Source organism: Coregonus lavaretus, assembly GCF_964263955.1.
Source record: "Coregonus lavaretus genome assembly, chromosome: 2".
NCBI classification, from domain to species: Eukaryota; Metazoa; Chordata; class Actinopteri; order Salmoniformes; family Salmonidae; genus Coregonus; species Coregonus lavaretus.
The window spans coordinates 43,077,014-43,094,845 of record NC_139989.1 but is presented as its reverse complement, the minus strand read 5'-3'; the positions used below and the strand labels follow the sequence as shown (position 1 = coordinate 43,094,845).

General features: G+C 43.6%; 1 protein-coding gene across 1 annotated transcript; it reads left to right on the top strand.

Annotated features, from left to right (window-relative positions):
* Positions 1–710: 710 nt before the first annotated feature.
* On the top strand, positions 711–17,421 carry LOC311142895 (vascular cell adhesion protein 1-like). The gene is made up of 11 exons (XM_084178612.1): positions 711–915; positions 1,456–1,728; positions 1,818–2,144; positions 7,286–7,546; positions 8,831–9,079; positions 9,441–9,770; positions 9,876–10,226; positions 10,351–10,614; positions 10,704–11,033; positions 11,266–11,508; positions 14,785–17,421. Exons 1-11 carry the CDS (start codon positions 852–854, stop codon positions 15,009–15,011), a joined length of 2,919 nt encoding a protein of 972 aa, XP_084034738.1. The 5' UTR covers positions 711–851; the 3' UTR covers positions 15,012–17,421.
* Positions 17,422–17,832: the final 411 nt, after the last annotated feature.

Below are 17,832 nucleotides of genomic sequence, written 5' to 3'. Positions count from 1 at the left end.
CAAATATGAACTTTGACAAATGTATTTCAATTTATCAGGGGTGCTGTGGCACCGGCACCCTTCCTGCGGCTATGATTCCATAAGGAAATAAATATCAGCCATGTTTTCACATTACGTGTTTTAGAGGATAGGCGAATTACAGAGGAGGCAACTTCAATTAACTGATTGCTTTTATTATAATTTTTACAATGCAAATAGTGACAATTATTTTTCATGCCATGGGAGGTACTGGATCCTGAAAAATGGCTTTCCGGAACGAAACAGTCCAAAACTGAGAAGTCCCGGATCCTGTTCGGTCAGGATCCGTCTCATATTAAGCACTGGTTAGGTGTCAATTACATTGTTATTAGGCCTATGCAGTAATTGAATACTGATCATTGTAAACAATGTAAAATTTGCAAAACAGAGGACATTTTCAATGGATTGTAGGCTATGTAGAGGCCGAACAATGTGATATAAAACGAGTTGAAAAGAACACTTAGCCCACTGGGTATAGGTAGGCTTTGGTGTTCTTATTCTGTCCTAGCGATAGTAAACTCCGTGTTATGCACGCACGAGGAGGTTGGGAAAATCCCAAAGTCGACATCGAAAGGTTTCTTGCGCTTGATGGCTGAATCAATTGAAGGGGTCTTCCAGTAAAGAGCACTTGACTTCTCACTAGTTCACAGTCTTATTCTTGTAATTCAATACAGGGCCAAAATATATTGTAGGACGACTCACGACTGCGCCTGTTGAAGAGTTGGACTGTGTGCATGTGGGGACTGGACACTTGGACATCACTGACACTGACCGCAAGGAGTACCTACATTTTTCAACGTCTTTCTGGGAATAAAACATTAGTTTAATATCAAATGTGTGAAATAATATTTAGTCGGATTTTTCTTGGGTTTCCCGTCCTACTCCTCTGGATGGCAGGTAAAGTTGTTATACCAGTATTGAAAGATTTAAGAATTTCAAGCAGAATAGGAACACAGATAACGCTAAAGTATTTTACATTCCTGTTAGAGGGATAAGAACAGTATCTGCCTTGGTTCGCGTTAAAATCTACAGTAACTGTATCTGTATCATATTTCATAGTGGCCAGAGAGATAGACTAAGAACCAATAACACTTTTTGGAATAACCAGGAGAGGGAAATGTAGTATCGAATAAAATCTGTCTGCTCGCAGTGAAGATGATTTGACATATGACACAAAATGACAATTCTTTAAATTGCGTCTTAATAGGTATGTCTTTGTCCAATACATTACCTTTTAAACTTGATGTTCCTATATTTCAATTACTGATTAGCAACTGCCTTCTGAAAAAGCAACTAATTTTAACCTCTTGGTAGTTTACCATTCTGCATTCTAGGCCTATGCTTAAGATCCTACAGTATTTGTATTTATTATGGATTTGTCTGCTTGAGAATGCAAATTAGCTGATTATGGTCTCTGTCATGTGGTCTGACCTGTAGGTAGGCCTACACATGCCGCATGTCCTTTTGAGCTCAACCCTCCCAGATTGGTGGTGAGATATGGAGACTCGGTCTCAGTCAACTGCAGCACATCATCCACAGACCATGAGGGGATGGGCTGGGAGGCCACATACGGTGGTACAGGTTTAGAAGAGGCCAACTTTGTCATCTGGACTGTGGAGAATTTAACAGACTGGACAATACAACCTAAATGCTACATCGCACCAAAAGATGGAATTCAGTGTTTGGAAAATTTCCCTGTCATTCTATACAGTAAGTTGTTTTTCTTTTGCGTCTTGTAGTGAGTTCTGTCAGTGAAAACAATTATTTTTTCTCACTATATGTAACTATTTTGTCTCTAGAGATTCCAGACAGCGTCTCCATCTCTCTTCTGAGCCACTCTGGTCCCATGGTGGAGGGGACAGAGTACCAGCTGCAGTGTGACATACAGAACGTCGCTCCTCTACAGAACCTGGTTGTGAGGTGGTACAAAGGGAATGAAACTGTAAATACTCTAACATTTAATAACTCCAGGAGGAAACCAGAGGATGTGTCCTCCACCCTCAACATCACCCCAAGGAGATTTGAAGATGAAGTAGAGTACAGATGTGAGGCAGAGCTGGTCCTGGGACCAGAGGGACCACAACCTTCTGTCATGTCATCACAGCATCTTCATTTTGCTGTTTACTGTAAGTCTTTATGTTTTCTTTTTGGGGCTGTTCAATGTTGGTCCTGGAATGCCGAAACACTTCTGGTTTTCATCCTCTCCTTCTAACAATGGACTAATTCAGACCTAGGACACCAGGTGAGAGCAATTAACCACCAGGTAGAAACAAAAAACAGAAGTGTTTCTGGCCTCCAGGACCGGAATTGAACAGCCCTGCACTAAAGGGACCTTTTACAGGGCTAAGGGACTATTTCATTTCACATTCTTCAAACGATTCTAAAGTGATGTCATTGACCCTATTGTTTGACGTTAAGGTCAGTCTGCAGTGCCTGTAGTCTGTATCACTGGCAAGAACTGTCATCTGCTAAAACAGCGGTCAAATCCTTGGTTGCTGCACCCATTGCCACTAGCGGCAGGATGAGGGGACTGCTGACTGAAGGGAACTGTAGTTCTGCCTGGATGACAGCTTGCGGTGGCTCATCTTAAAGGGGAAGGCAGCCATTATTTTAGTCTGCGCCATATTGCCTGAACTGAATTCTTACACTGCTCTATTTTCGCTACAAACTTCAATCTAAAACTGCCATCGTTGAAGTTGTTTGTGGTGACGTCAAAATGAGTGGTGTTCTACAAAACAGAGTAATCAGCGATTGGATCATCTCTAACCAATCAGAGCATCAAAGCCAATGACCCATTTTCAAAACGCCGCTTTACCCACGTGTTGTTCTGGCTCTGGCCCAACCCATCGGTTTCTGGGACCAATCAGAAAGGTTAGAATATGTTTGCGTTCCTGAAATCGTTGGGGGGTACTCAGATCCAGACTCATTGCGGAGAAGAAACTAACGTCTGTGGGCGTAGCATAGCATTTCAAATCAAATCAAATCAAATGTTATTGGTCACATACACGTGTTTAGAAGATGTTATTGCGGGTGTAGCGAAATGCTTCTGCTTCTAGCTCCGACATTGCAGTATTATCTAACAAGTAATATCTACAAATTTCTCAACATATACCCAATCCACACAAATCTAAGTAAGGAATGAATTAAAAATATATACAGTACCAGTCAGTTTTGACACACCTACTCATTCAAGGGTTTTTCTTAATTTTTACTATTCTCTACATTGTAGAATAATAGTGAAGACATCAAAACTATGAAATAACACATATGGAATCATGTAGTAAGCAAAAAAGTGTTAAACAAATCAAAATATATTTTATATTTGAGATTCTTCAATTAGCCACCCTTTGCCTTGATGACAGCTTTGTACACTCTTGTCATTCTCTCAACCAGCTTCACCTGGAATGCTTTTCCAACAGTCTTGAAGGAGTTCACACATATGCTGAGCACTTGTTGGCTGCTTTTCCTTCACTCTGCCATCCGACTCATCCCAAACCATCTCAATTGGGTTGAGGTCGTGGGATTGTGGAGGCCAGGTCATCTCATGCAGCACTCCATCACTCTCCTTCTTGGTAAAATAGCCCTTATAAAGCCTGGAGGTGTGTTGGGTCATTGTCCTGTTGAAAAACAAATGATAGTCCCACTAATCCCAAACCAGATGGGATGGCGTATCGCTGCAATGTGGTGGTAGCCATGCTGGTTAAGTGTGCCTTGAATTCTAAATAAATCACAGACCGTGTCACCAGCAAAGCACCCCCACACCATAACACCTCCTCCTCCATGCTTTACGGTGGGAACTACACATGCTGAGATCATCCGTTCACCCACACCGCGTCTCACAAAGACACGGTGGTTTGAACCAAAAATCTCAAATTTGGACTCCAGACCAAAGGACACATTTCCACCGGTCTAATGTCCATTGCTCATGTTTCTTGGCCCAAGCAGGTCTCTTCTTCTTATTGGTGTCCTTTAGTAGTGGTTTCTTTGCAGCAATTCGACCATGAAGGCCTGATTCACACAGTCCCCTCTGAACAGTTGATGTTGAGTTGTGTCTGTTACTTGATCTCTGTGAAGCATTTATTTGGGCTGCAATTTCTGAGGCTGGTAACTCTAATGAACTTATCCTCTGCAGCAGAGGTAACTCTGGGTCTTCAATTCCTGTGGCGGTCCTCATGAGAGCTAGTTTCATCATAGCTCTTGATGGTTTATGCGAATGCACTTTAAGAAACTTTCAAAGTTCTTGACATTTTCCGTATTGACTGACCTTCATGTCTTAAAGTAATGATGGACTGTCGTTCCCCTTTGCTTATTTGAGCTGTTCTTGCCATAATATGGACTTGGTATTTTACCAAATAGGGCTATCTTCTGTATACCCCCCCTACCTTGTCACAGGACAACTGATTGGCTCAAACGCATTTAAAAAGATCCACTAATTAACTTTTAAGAAGGCACACCTGTTAATTGAAATGCATTCTAGGTGACTACCTCATGAAGCTGGTTGAGAGAATGCCAAGAGTGTGCAAAGCTGTCATCAAGGCAAAGGGTGTCTATTTGAAGAATCTGTTTAACACTTTTTTGTTTACTACATGATTTCATATGTGTTATTTCATAGTTTTGATGTCTTCACTATTATTCTACAATGTAAAAAATTGTAGAAATAAAGAAAAACCCTTGAATGAGTAGGTGTGTCCAAACGTTAGACTGGTAGTGTACATATATGGACGAGCAATGTCAGAGTGGCATGGACTAAGATACAGTAGAAGTCGGAAGTTTACATACACCTTAGCCAAATACATTTAAACTCAGTTTTTCACAATTCCTGACATTTAATCCTAGTAAAAATTCCCTGTCTTAGGTCAGTTAGGATCACCACTTTATTTTAAGAATGTGAAATGTCAGAATAAGAATTATGGCCCATTCCTACTGACAGAGCTGGTGTAACTGAGTCAGGTTTGTAGGCCTCCTTGCTCGCACATGCTTTTTCAGTTCTGCCCACAAATGTTCTATAGGATTGAGGTCAAGGCTTTGTGATGGCCACTCCAATACCTTGACTTTGTTGTCCTTAAGCCATTTTGCCACAACTTTGGAAGTATGCTTGGGGTCATTGTCCATTTGGAAGACCCATTTGCGACCAAGCTTTAACTTCCTGACTGATGTCTTGAGATGTTGCTTCAATATATCCACATTTTTTCAATATATCCACATCCATAATTTTCCTTCCTCATGATGCCATCTATTTTGTGAAGTGCACCAGTCCCTCCTGCAGCAAAGCACCCCCACAGCATGATGCTGCCACCCCCGTGCTTCACGGTTGGGATGGTGTTCTTCGGCTTGCAAGCATCCCCCTTTTTCCTCCAAACATAACGATGGTCATTATGGCCAAACAGTTCTATTTTTGTTTCATCAGACCAGAGGACATTTCTCCAAAAAGTACGATCTTTGTCCCCATGTGCAGCTGCAAACCGTAGTCTGGCTTTTTTATGGTGGTTTTGGAGCAGTGGGTTCTTCCTTGCTGAGCGGCCTTTCAGGTTATGTCGATATAGGACTTGTTTTACTGTGGATATAAATAGTTTTGTACCCGTTTCCTCCAGCATCTTCACAAGGTCCTTTGCTGTTGTTTTGGGATTGATTTGCACTTTTCGCCCCAAAGTACGTTAATCTCTAGGAGACAGAACGCATCTCCTTCCTGAGTGGTATGATGGCTGTGTGGTCCCATGGTGTTTATACTTGCATACTATTGTTACTACAGATGAACGTGGTACCTTCAGGCGTTTGGAAATTGCCTCCAAGGATGAACCAGACTTGTGGAGGTCTACACATTTTTTTCTGAGGTCTTGGCTGATTTCTTTTGTTTTTCCCATGATGTCAAGCAAAGAGGCACTGAGTTTGAGGGTAGGCCTTGAAATACATCCACAGGTACACCTCCAATTGACTCAAATGATGTCAATTAGCCTATCAGAAGCTTCTAAAGCCAAGAAATCATTTTCTGGAATTTTCCAAGCTATTTAAAGGCACAGTCAACTTAGTGTATGTAAACTTCTGACCCACTCGAATTGTGATACAGTGAATTATAAGTGAAATAATCTGTCTGTAAACAATTGTTGGAAAAATTACTTGTGTCATGCACACAGTAGATGTCAAACCGACTTGCCAAAACTATAGTTTGTTAACAAGAAATTTGTGGAGTGGTTGAAAAACTAGTTTTAATGATTCCAACCTAAGTGTATGTAAACTTCTGACTTCAACTGTACATATGAGATGAGTAATGCAAGATATGTAAACGTTATTAAAGTGGCTAGTGTTCCATTTCTTAAAGTGGCCAGTGATTTCTAGTCTATGTCTATAGGCAGCTTCTAATGTAGTAGTGATGGCCGGAGCAAGGAGTTTGGGTAGCCAGGCACGGACTAATAGTGTGTTCCAACAAATCAAAAATTCCAAACGATCACAACAGCAATTTGCATGTGTTTTGTCTCTCTTACCTTTCCAATTGGCTTCATTGTACTGTTAATTTAACGGCCCGCTGAAAGGTCTCTGTCATTTTATCCCTTATACTGTTACTATACTTATTGAATGCCCGAGATATTACGGCATAGCGGAGTACACAACCCATAACCTGAGCTGCACTGTTAAGGGTTATCCTGTACCTGAAGTCATCTGGTACAATATAAAGAGTATTTAAAATCTTTCAATTGATTTAGCGGTGCTTCATTGAGCTTATCTGTGCAATGGAATCAATGCAATAGTCCCAAAAGTGCAAACCCCACCCACGTAGCAATCCAGACAGGCCCAAGCAAATATGCAAAGTTGTCACGCCCTGGCTCTGGGGACTCTTTAATGTTGATCAGGGTGTTAGTTTCTATGTTTTGTTTTCTAGGGTTTTGTTCTAGAACGTTTAGTATCTATGTTGGCCAGAGTGGTTCCCAATCAGAGACAGCTGTAGCTCGTTGTCTCTGATTGGGGACCATACTTAGGCAGCCTGTTGGCACTATAGTTTTGTGGGATCTTGTTCTGTATAGGTTTGTGTTGGTGAACCTTTAGACTTCACGTATCGTTTTGTTGTTTTTGTTCGTGTGTGTACATCTAATAAAATATGTACGCTTATCACGCTGCGCCTTGGTCCGGTTCTTACAACGATCGTGACAAAAGTATTTTCATGAAAATGTAAAAAACTCTTTGAACCCAGGTCTTCTGTCCATATTTGTATTTTCTATATTAGTACTTGTTGCATTTTGGTCTTATTATGCTCATGTGACTCTCGTGCCTCCAGTCCCGCCACAGGATATTCTGGAGCTGAAGGACACAGAAGTTGATGTTGGTTCCCGTACTGGGCTGAAGTGCTCCTCCAATGGGAACCCCCGGCCAGAGTACTCCTGGACTTATCACCGGGCTCCCAATGTAAAATTGAAGAATGATGGGGTGTCCCTACTGACCATCGAGCAGGCCACAGGGGAGAACATCGGGTACTACACATGCTACGCCAGTAATACCCTGGGAAATGTCTCTAAAAGAGCCAGGGTCTCTGTCAGAGGTAAGACCTTCTCCAATTATAATACATTATGGGATTTTGCCTGTCCGGACGCTAAAAGCACTTTACATATTAAGGGGGACACTCACGTCATCAGCCTCTGTCATCAAAGCGTCCAGGACATTGGTAATGTAGGCTGATGACACTCTTGGCTCATTTCTACCATGTCTCTCTCTATGGTGCTACAGTGGCTTGTGAAAGTATTCACCCCCCTTGGCATTTTTCCTATTTTGTTGCCTTACATCCTGGAATTAAAATAGATTTTTTGGGGGTTTGTATCATTTGATTTACACAACATGCCTACCCCCCCCCCCCCAAGTCAATAATTTGTAGAGCCACCTTTTGCAGCAATTACAGCTGAAAGTCTCTTGGGGTATGTCTCTATAAGCTTGGCACATCTAGCCACTGGGAGTTTTGCCCATTCTTCAAGGCGAAACTGCTCCCGCTCCTTCAAGTTGGATGGGTTCCGCTGGTGTACAGCAATCTTTAAGTCATACCACAGATTCTCAATGGGATTGAGGTCTGGGCTATGACTAGGCCATTCCAAGATATTTAAATGTTTCCCCTTAAACCACTCAAGTGTTGCTTTAGCAGTATGCTTAGGGTCATTGTCCTGCTGAAAGGTGAACCTCCGTCCCAGTCTCAAATCTCTGGAAGACTGAAACAGGTTTCCCTCAAGAATTTCCCTGTATTTAGCACCATCCATCATTCCTTCAATTCTGACCAGTTTCCCAGTCAATGCAGATAGAAAAACATCCCCACAGCATGATGCTGCCACCACCATGCTTCACTGTGGGGATGGTGTTCTCGGGGTGATGAGAGGTGTTGGGTTTGCACCAGACATAGCGTTTTCCTTGATGGCCAAAAAGCCCAATTTTAGTCTCACACACACTAGACCCCAGTTCATTGAATAAATCATTGTTTAACTAGTTGAAGTTACATTGAAGTTACATAGATATGTGCTTTATGCAATGTTTGTTGTGAAGTATGTTACTTTGTTGTGAAGTGGGTTATATAATTGATGGAGCTTATTAGGGAAGGGACAGTGACATAAAAGCTCCACTAAAGAATGGGAGGCAAAAAACGTCCATTTTTGTGAAGGAAGGGTACCCTTCCTGACTCATTTTCCTGAGTCAATGGCGGCTTTTGTTCCAGCTGCATGTCACATTTGACCACCCTTTTCCTTTTTTGCTGCTGGTCATTGAAATATAATGTGATTTATTGTTGGTTATTACCAGGTATTTAAATGATGTAATTCATTATCTCTCTTTTCTCCTAACTCTGTAGGTGCAGAGCCGGTATGTCCTATGAAGCTGAGCACTGAGAGTGTGGTGGTGGAATATGGATCTCCAGTCTCAGTGTCGTGCAGCAACACAACCAGTGTTGAAGAGATCTACTGGACAACAGGTCCCCAAGTTGTCAATGATACTACCTGGAGTGTTGTGGAACTCCTAGACTGGGACATAAGGCCTGATTGTAAGGCAACCTTTCAGGGGATTGGAAGATGCAGTAAACCTCTGCACATCACAGTATACAGTAAGTGAAGATGTGGTCTTCCTCATTCTCTATGTCAGAAGAACAATGGGACTTGTTGTCTCTATCAGTAGGGGGTATCCTCTGTATCTGGCGGGTATAATATATTATACTGTATATTGTATTATATGAACATTGTAATTGGCATTTAATTTTCCTGTTGTACTGAAACAAACCGTGACCCCAAAACCGCAATACGTACCGAACCGTGGGTTTGGTGAACCGTTACACCCCTATTGTTCACGATATGCTCTTACACATATTTACTGTCTATTTTTTTACTGTTTCGTATTAACTTCTAGTTTTTTTTAAAGGTTGGATTTTATCTTGAAACACTAATAAGTCTGAAAATTGTCTTCCACAGAGACTCCAGACAGCGTGTCCATCTCTGTTCTGAGCCACTCTGGTCCCATGGTGGAGGGGACAGAGTACCAGCTGCAGTGTGACATCCAGAACATCGCTCCTCAACAGAACCTGGTTGTGAAGTGGTACAAAGGGAATGAACCCGTAGATAATGTAACTTACAGTAACATCAGTAAGGCACCAGTGGATGTGTCAGCTACTCTGATGATCAGCCCCAGTAGAGATGATGATGGAGCTCAGTATAGATGTAGAGCAGAACTGGACCTGGGACCAGAGGGACCACAACCCCATCCTTCAGTGACATCAGAACCTCTCAACATTACTGTGCATTGTGAGTTTATCAATACTCAATCTTGCCTCTGTACCCCTGACCAGGAGGGAAATTCTACAACTGTATACGTTTAAACTGTCTAAAAGCACCTCCTTTTCTCCTCAGACGCTCCTAAGTTCCTTCCAGGGAATGACACAGTGGTGGTGAGTGCAGGCAGTGATGTGTCTCTGGACTGCAGTGCTGAGGGGAACCCTCCTCCTGAGCTGAAGTGGACCAACAACACTGCAGAGGGAAATGCCAATGAGACCATTGTAGGGCGCCTGCGTACTCTCTCTATCTCCAGAGTAACAGCTAATGCAACTTACAACTGCACAGTCACAAATAGACTGGGCTCCATCACCAAGCAAATGCATGTCCTTGTAGAAGTACCTCCACAACGTCACCTAACGATGTTCCCCACAGTACCCACAACTCCAGGAGCTACGACCACCCTCCCAGCAGCAGCCAAGCCAAAAGGTATTTACTAGCTCATCTCTGCGGTCACATTATTTAATTCACCCTCACTTATCTCACAAGGCAGAACAGTTTATATTTGATGTGGATTTGACATTGATGTCTTCATTCTTGGATGTTTTTACAGTAGTTACCTCTCCTCTTGAGCTCAACCCTCCCAGAGTGGTGGTGAGATATGGAGACTCCGTCTCAGTCAACTGCAGCACATCCTCCACATACCATGAGGGGATGGGCTGGGAGGCCACATACGGAGGTACAGGTTTAGAACAAGATGTCAACATTGTCACCTGGACTGTGGATAACCTTACTGATTGGACAATAGAACCTAAATGCTACATCACCCTCAATGACAGCAACCAACCCATAGAAGTGCTTCCAGTCATTCTTTACAGTGAGTATTTTCCTCCTTGTGAATGTGAAAGTTATATTTAACTGTATATCAGCATTGAGGGTTTTTTACCTTGTTGACCTCCTCTACAGAGACTCCAGACAGCGTGTCCATCTCTGTTCTGAGCCACTCTGGTCCCATGGTGGAGGGGACAGAGTACCAGCTGCAGTGTGACATCCAGAACATCGCTCCTCTACAGAACCTGGTTGTGAAGTGGTACAAAGGGAATGAACCTGTAGATAATGTAACTTACAGTAACATCATTATGACACCAGTGGATGTGTCAGCTCCTCTGATGATCAGCCCCAGTAGAGATGATGATGGAGCTCAGTATAGATGTAGAGCAGAACTGGACCTGGGACCAGAGGGACCACAACCCCATCCTTCAGTGACATCAGAACCTCTCAGCATTACTGTGCACTGTGAGTTGCAGAGAACTGTTCATATATACAAACCACACTAACGTTGCATAACATGTGTGATAATGCATTGTCCCGATGCACATTCCATAAATGCCTAATATTCTACGGTGAAGTCTCACGCCACTGTCTTGTAATGTTAGGAGAAATTCATCAAACGTGCAATTGTGTTTGTCTCCTTCACTACAGTAATTCATTTAAGAAACCACCTGTCTTTATACTCCCTCTCTCTAAGATAAGCCACGCATCAATGCATCTCGACTGCCACTGAGGATACCTGTGTTCAGGGGCTATCCTGAGGAGTTAGTGTGTGAGGCTGAGGGTTACCCACAGCCCAGGATACAGTGGCTCTATGACCCAGCGAAGCATGTCAGTGAGGCGGGAGGCAACCTGACTGTCTCTGAGGCAGGGCTCTACAACTGCACCGCCACCAACGATGTGGAGACTAGCTTCATTGTGGTAGAGGTGGTTTTAAAAGGTAATGGAACCTTTATTAAACTGTATTAAACCCTTTATTAACCCATTATTTACTGTTTATGAACATCTTGTAGGATGTTTTCTTCTGGCTGGTGTAGCTTTCTGTCTGCTTCCTCCTCCCATCTCTCTGCTCCTTTCTCTGTCTGTGTCTGCTATTCTTGGGTTGACTGATTTTACATTTAAGTCATTTAGCAGACGCTTTTATCCAGAGCAACTTACAAATTGGTGCATTCAACTTAGGATAGCCAGTGGGACAACCACATCTTGATCACAGTAAGTACACTTCTTCAAACAAGCAGCTGTGAGCAAAGTCAGTGCAATCAGGGACAACTACATCTCGATCACAATAAGTACATTTCTTTAAACAAGTCAGTGCTAGCAAGTGAAATAAGTCAGGTGTTAGTTTAGACAAAAGACAGTGGTAGTAAAGGGGGGGTAGAATAATTACTATTATACTATTCCAGGTATTCCTTAAAGAGGTAGGGTTTCAAGTGTCTCCGGAAGGTGGTCAGTGACTCTGTTGTCCTGGCGTCGTGGGGGAGCTTGTTCCACCATTGGGGTGCCAGAGCAGCGAATAGCTTTGACTGGGCTGAGCGGGAACTGTGCTTCCGTAGAGGTAGGGGAGCTAGCAGGCCAAAGGTGGATGAACGTAGTGCCCTCGTTTGGGTGTAGGGTCTGATCAGAGCCTGAAGGTAAGGAGGTGCCATTCCCCTCACAGCTCCGTAGGCAAGCACCATGGTTTTGTAGTAGATGCGAGCTTCAACTGGAAGCCAGTGTTGTGTTCGGAGGGACGTGAGAGAACTTGGGAAGGTTGAACACCAGACGGGCTGCAGCGTTCTGGATAAGTTGTAGGGGTTTAATGGCACAGGCAGGGAGCCCAGCCAACAGCGAGTTGCAGTAATCCAGACGGGAGATGACAAGTGCCTGAATTAGGACCTGTGCCGCTTTCTGTGTAAGGTAGGGTCGTACTCTGCGAATGTTGTAGAGCATGAACCTACAGGATCGGGTCACCGCTTTGATGTTAGCAGAGAACGACAGGGTGTTGTCCAGGGTCACGCCAAGGTTCTTTGCACTCTGGGAGGAGGACACAATGGAGTTGTCAACCGTGATGGCGAGATCATGGAGCGGGCAGTCCTTCCCCGGGAGGATTCATGTTCTCTGAACAAATGTAATCATTAACTTTTAACTAAGCAGTTTTTCTCATATGTCCTTTACCCTTTGAGCTATCCAATACCTCTTAGTTACTGCTTTCTGAACTGCTCTCCTCCTGGCACATTCTGTAGTCAGATACATGTAGTACATCTATGTTGTGTGAGGGAGTTTGAACCAAAGCTGCAAAACATGAGGAGATGATGAGGAGACAGTATATTTTTGTGCACATATAAGACAAGGCATCAAACACACTCATTGGGAAGGGCCCATGGTGAAGCTATAGACCAGGCATCAAACACACTCCTTGGGAAGGGCCCATGGTGAAGCTATAGACCAGGCATCAAACACACTCCTTGGGAAGGGCCCATGGTGAAGCTATAGACCAGGCATCAAACACACTCCTTGGGAAGGGCCCATGGTGAAGCTATAGATCAGGCATCAAACACACTCCTTGGGAAGGGCCCATGGTGAAGCTATAGATCAGGCATCAAACACACTTCTTGGGAAGGGCCCATGGTGAAGCTATAGACCAGGCATCAAACACACTCCTTGGGAAGGGCCCATGGTGAAGCTATAGACCAGGTATCAAACACACTCATTGGGAAGGGCCCATGGTGAAGCTATAGACCAGGCATCAAACACACTCCTTGGGAAGGGCCCATGGTGAAGCAATAGATCAGGCATCAAACACACTCCTTGGGAAGGGCCCATGGTGAAGCTATAGATCAGGCATCAAACACACTTCTTGGGAAGGGCCCATGGTGAAGCTATAGACCAGGTATCAAACACACTCATTGGGAAGGGCCCATGGTGAAGCTATACACCAGGCATCAAACACACTCCTTGGGAAGGGCCCATGGTGAAGCAATAGATCAGGCATCAAACACACTCCTTGGGAAGGGCCCATGGTGAAGCTATAGACCAGGCATCAAACACATTCCTTAGGAATGGCCCATGGTGAAGCTATAGACCAGGCATCAAACACACTCATTGGGAAGGGCCCATGGTGAAGCTATAGACCAGGTATCAAACACACTCCTTGGGAAGGGCCCATGGTGAAGCTATAGATCAGGCATCAAACACACTCCTTGGGAAGGGCCCATGGTGAAGCTATAGACCAGGCATCAAACACACTCCTTGGGAAGGGCCCATGGTGAAGCTATAGACCAGGCATCAAACACACTCCTTGGGAAGGGCCCATGGTGAAGCTATAGACCAGGCATCAAACACATTCCTTGGGAAGGGCCCATGGTGAAGCTATAGACCAGGCATCAAACACACTCCTTGGGAAGGGCCAATGGTGAAGCTATAGACCAGGCATCAAACACACTCCTTGGGAAGGGCCAATGGTGAAGCTATAGACCAGGCATCAAACACACTCCTTGGGAAGGGCCAATGGTGAAGCTATTGACCGTTTGTCAGAGTGCTAGGTAAAACTGAGCATCATCCATCATTCATTGAAGAGTGTTTGGTAAAGTTGTTGAATATTTGGCAGTTTAGCTCAGTGCTGACTGTTGCCTTGTAGAAGAGTATTTCAAGGGTAAAGTTGAGCGATGTCCCCACTCTTACGGTAGATGTTGTATATCTACTCTGACTGGCGGGATCATGTAATATTATGTTAAGTGTCACGCTCGTTGATTGAAGGATCGGACCAAGGTGCAGCGTGGTAGGCGAACATATTAATTTATTAAATGAACACCGGCAAAACAACAAAATATAAACGCACATAAAGTTCTGCAGGCTACAAAGCACCTATACAAAAACAAGATCCCACAACCTAAGGTGGGAAAAAGGCTGCCTAAGTATGATCCCCAATCAGAGACAACGATAGACAGCTGCCTCTGATTGGGAACCATACCCGGCCAATAAAGAAATAGAAAAACTAGAATGCCCACCCAAATCACACCCTGACCTAACCAAATAGAGATTAAAATGGATCTCTAAGGTCAGGACGTGACATTAAGTGATTTGTGCTTATTCTTTCCTGTTGGTGTAAGTAGGATAAATCAGTGTATTGACTCATCTCTATTTGAAGGTGACAATGGTTCAGTCTGAGGTGGCGCCAGAACGTTAACAGAGTGTGATGGATTGATGGGTGTTTGTTGTTTTGTCTCTCTTGTCACAGAGGACTACCTGCCCCTCATAGCGGGCTTCGTGGCCTTCATGGTCGTGGTCATCTCTGTCATCTTCGTCTTCATCTACTCCATCTACTACAAGAACACCAAGATGGGCCGCTACAGCCTAAAGAAGGCCAAACTCAGCAGCACACCCAACGGCAACGTAGCGCAGGACGGTGGCCAGGACATTCCGCTCCCCATGACTAAACTGTCTCAGCCAAACATCTACTTCTAGGAGGAGGAGTTGTATTGGGTTGTCTATGGTTGGGCTACTCTGAATGAAGAGCCCTCTTTCCCCAATGAGAGACTAAGTGGTTGAGGTGGTTGAGGGACTGGTTGCAACTCATTCAGCTGGCAGACTCAGGTCTGGATTGTGATAGTTGGGAGTGTCTCCTGGCTCTCCTCCAACCTCCCTATGCTTCATATGCACTCCCTTTCCTCTTTAACACTAAGATTTTAAGTACAGTTCAGTCCCTCTATTTCCCGTTCTACTGGAGAACCTGATGAGGTAAAGATATATTTTAACGGTAAACATGTATTACCTTTTAATGTGGCATGAACACAACCAGTCATGATGGTTTCATCTGATTCTCAAACAAATCACTTCAAAACATAAGTTACCTGTGCATTTTTGTCCACTCCAAATGAACTCCAACTTCCAAACAGTGCACAGGCGGAGTAGAGAGATGAATGCTATTGAAAGAACCTGAACCAACTGACACTGGTTTAAACCAGTGGGGAGATCATTTAGGGGAGCTCATGTCTCATTTGGGGGTCAGAGCTACTCTGTTACTACTCTACACTGCTTCTCCTCACCCAGCACTGCATCTGGAGTGTTCAGTGTTTTAACTGCATCGCTGTAATGCCTGACTGCATGTGAGTTCTGAATGTGTGGAAGGGGCAGTTGGTGTGTGGTTGCCTCTTCCTGTAAGCAGATTGAATCAAGCCATTATTATAAAATGTAGGAGTCAAGAGAAAGCCTGGAGCTCAAGAGTAATGTCAATACTTTTTAGGTCCCACTTCACATTGAGTGGCCTAAAACCTTTGTAATTACGTGGCAGTTACATTGTTACATAGTACTTACAGCTGTTATACCGTTTTTTTTTATACAGTTACAAGTATGTAACAATTTGTAATTACAAGGTGCCCATATACACTCACCGGACAGTTTATTAGATACACCACCCAGTTCACGAAAATGGATCGCTCCTACAGACAGTTAGTCACATGGCCGTGGCTTGCTATATAAATTAGGCAGACAGGCATCGAAACATACAGTTAATGTTCAATTGAACGTTAGAATGGGCAAAACGAGTGACCTACGCGACTTTGAGCGTGGCACGTCAGATCCAGTATCTCAGAAACGGGCGCCCACGACCCATCCTGCCTGGTGTCAACAGTACAGGCTGGTGGCGCTGGTGTTCCAATCTGCAGCAACTGCGTGATGCCATTGCGTCAGCATGGACCAACATCCCTGTGGAATGTTTCTAACTTGTAGAATCCATGTCCCGAATAATTCAGGCTGTTCTGGAGGCAAAGGGGGTCTGATTCGGTACTAGATGGGTGTACCTAATAAACTGGCCGGTGAGTGTATGTAACTACAATATAAATGAATACATTTTAGGCCACTTCATGTAAACTCAAAGCCTTTTGTGTATGTAATATAAAATATAGAACTGTATATTTATTAAAGTCTGTAAAAATGAGTGCCTCAACATTTAAGGGCCCTTAGAGTACTTGGAGAATAGATTGCAAAGGGGGGGGCTTATAGGGAAGAAGAGAACCATTCATATTGTACAAAGGGATGGTCAGTGTCGATTTTCTATCAATATTGCTCCTCTGGTTGTTAGGAGAGAGAGTATCTCCCTTGACCCCCTTTCGACACTCAATCTCATAAGATTTGTTGTGTGATTTGCAGAAATGTATTTGTATTGTATGTTGCTCATATAAGGAATCTACAGAATTTCAAAACAGCTGGTCATCATTCTGATCTTGCACAACGGTTCCTTTGCGACTCGCGCTTTGGGATCTCCGTCATCCCCGATGAAACAACTGAAGCCCATTCATTTTCAATGAAGGAAGTGAAGTGGGCGGGGCGAACATTGGGCAAGGCGAGGCTGGGGGAGGGAGCGTGAACAGGGCGGGCCCAAAATTGGGGAAAGTCTGTATATCCATAATCTTTGGGAAATTGAACTATTTAACTTTTGTCGCTTACAAGACCGCATTGCTATGGACCAATCGAAGCTCACTATGGTTTCCAGCCCCTACTGGATTGGCTGTTGATGCTTAGCACTATCTGGCTTGCTTGCTAGCACCAACATGAAGGCGATGATTCAGGGTTGCCATGTTCACGATTTTTGTACAATTGTGCTACATTGAAAACGATGTCGCGGGTGAAAATGTAGCCTATTGGTTGCGGGTTTGATATCCTAGCCCATTAATAATTATACCTATGTAGGCTAAGTTACTGTAGCCTACCATTTGATACAATGACTATATCACTGGAGTCGTTGCAAATCAATGTGTGCCACTTGTGTAGCCTTCCTGGAGCTGGCAAACGGTTTTAATAAATAGCCTATAACTTCAGTTTATTGTTGTTGTAGTCTTGTGTTATTATGTAATTATTAATGGCCATGTTTAGTTAATGAAATTGGAAGTTATCGATTGTGATCATGGTCACAGTTCTAACGCATTTGCTAATCAGCTGTAATTAGAATGCATTCGATTGAAGAGAACCGTCAATCAGATTAGGCTACAGGTTAAAAAAAAAACACTGGCTGACAAGCATAGGCCTATTCAGTTCATATCCATAGTATTAATATTTGATTCAGTGATTGGAAATTACGACCCCATCCTCACTAGCCTATTCCAGCAGGGCAACAGAAGCACTTCTTACCTCGAAATCGCCTCACTATTCATGTTGAATAAATTTGTCTGTCAATTTGAACTAAGCAAGCTGCTAAATCGTTCATTTTACCTCTTGCCTACATCTTGCCTAGGTTACTTTAGATTTAGATGTAGGCCTATCAGGGGCTATAGGCTACCTGCAAGTTGAA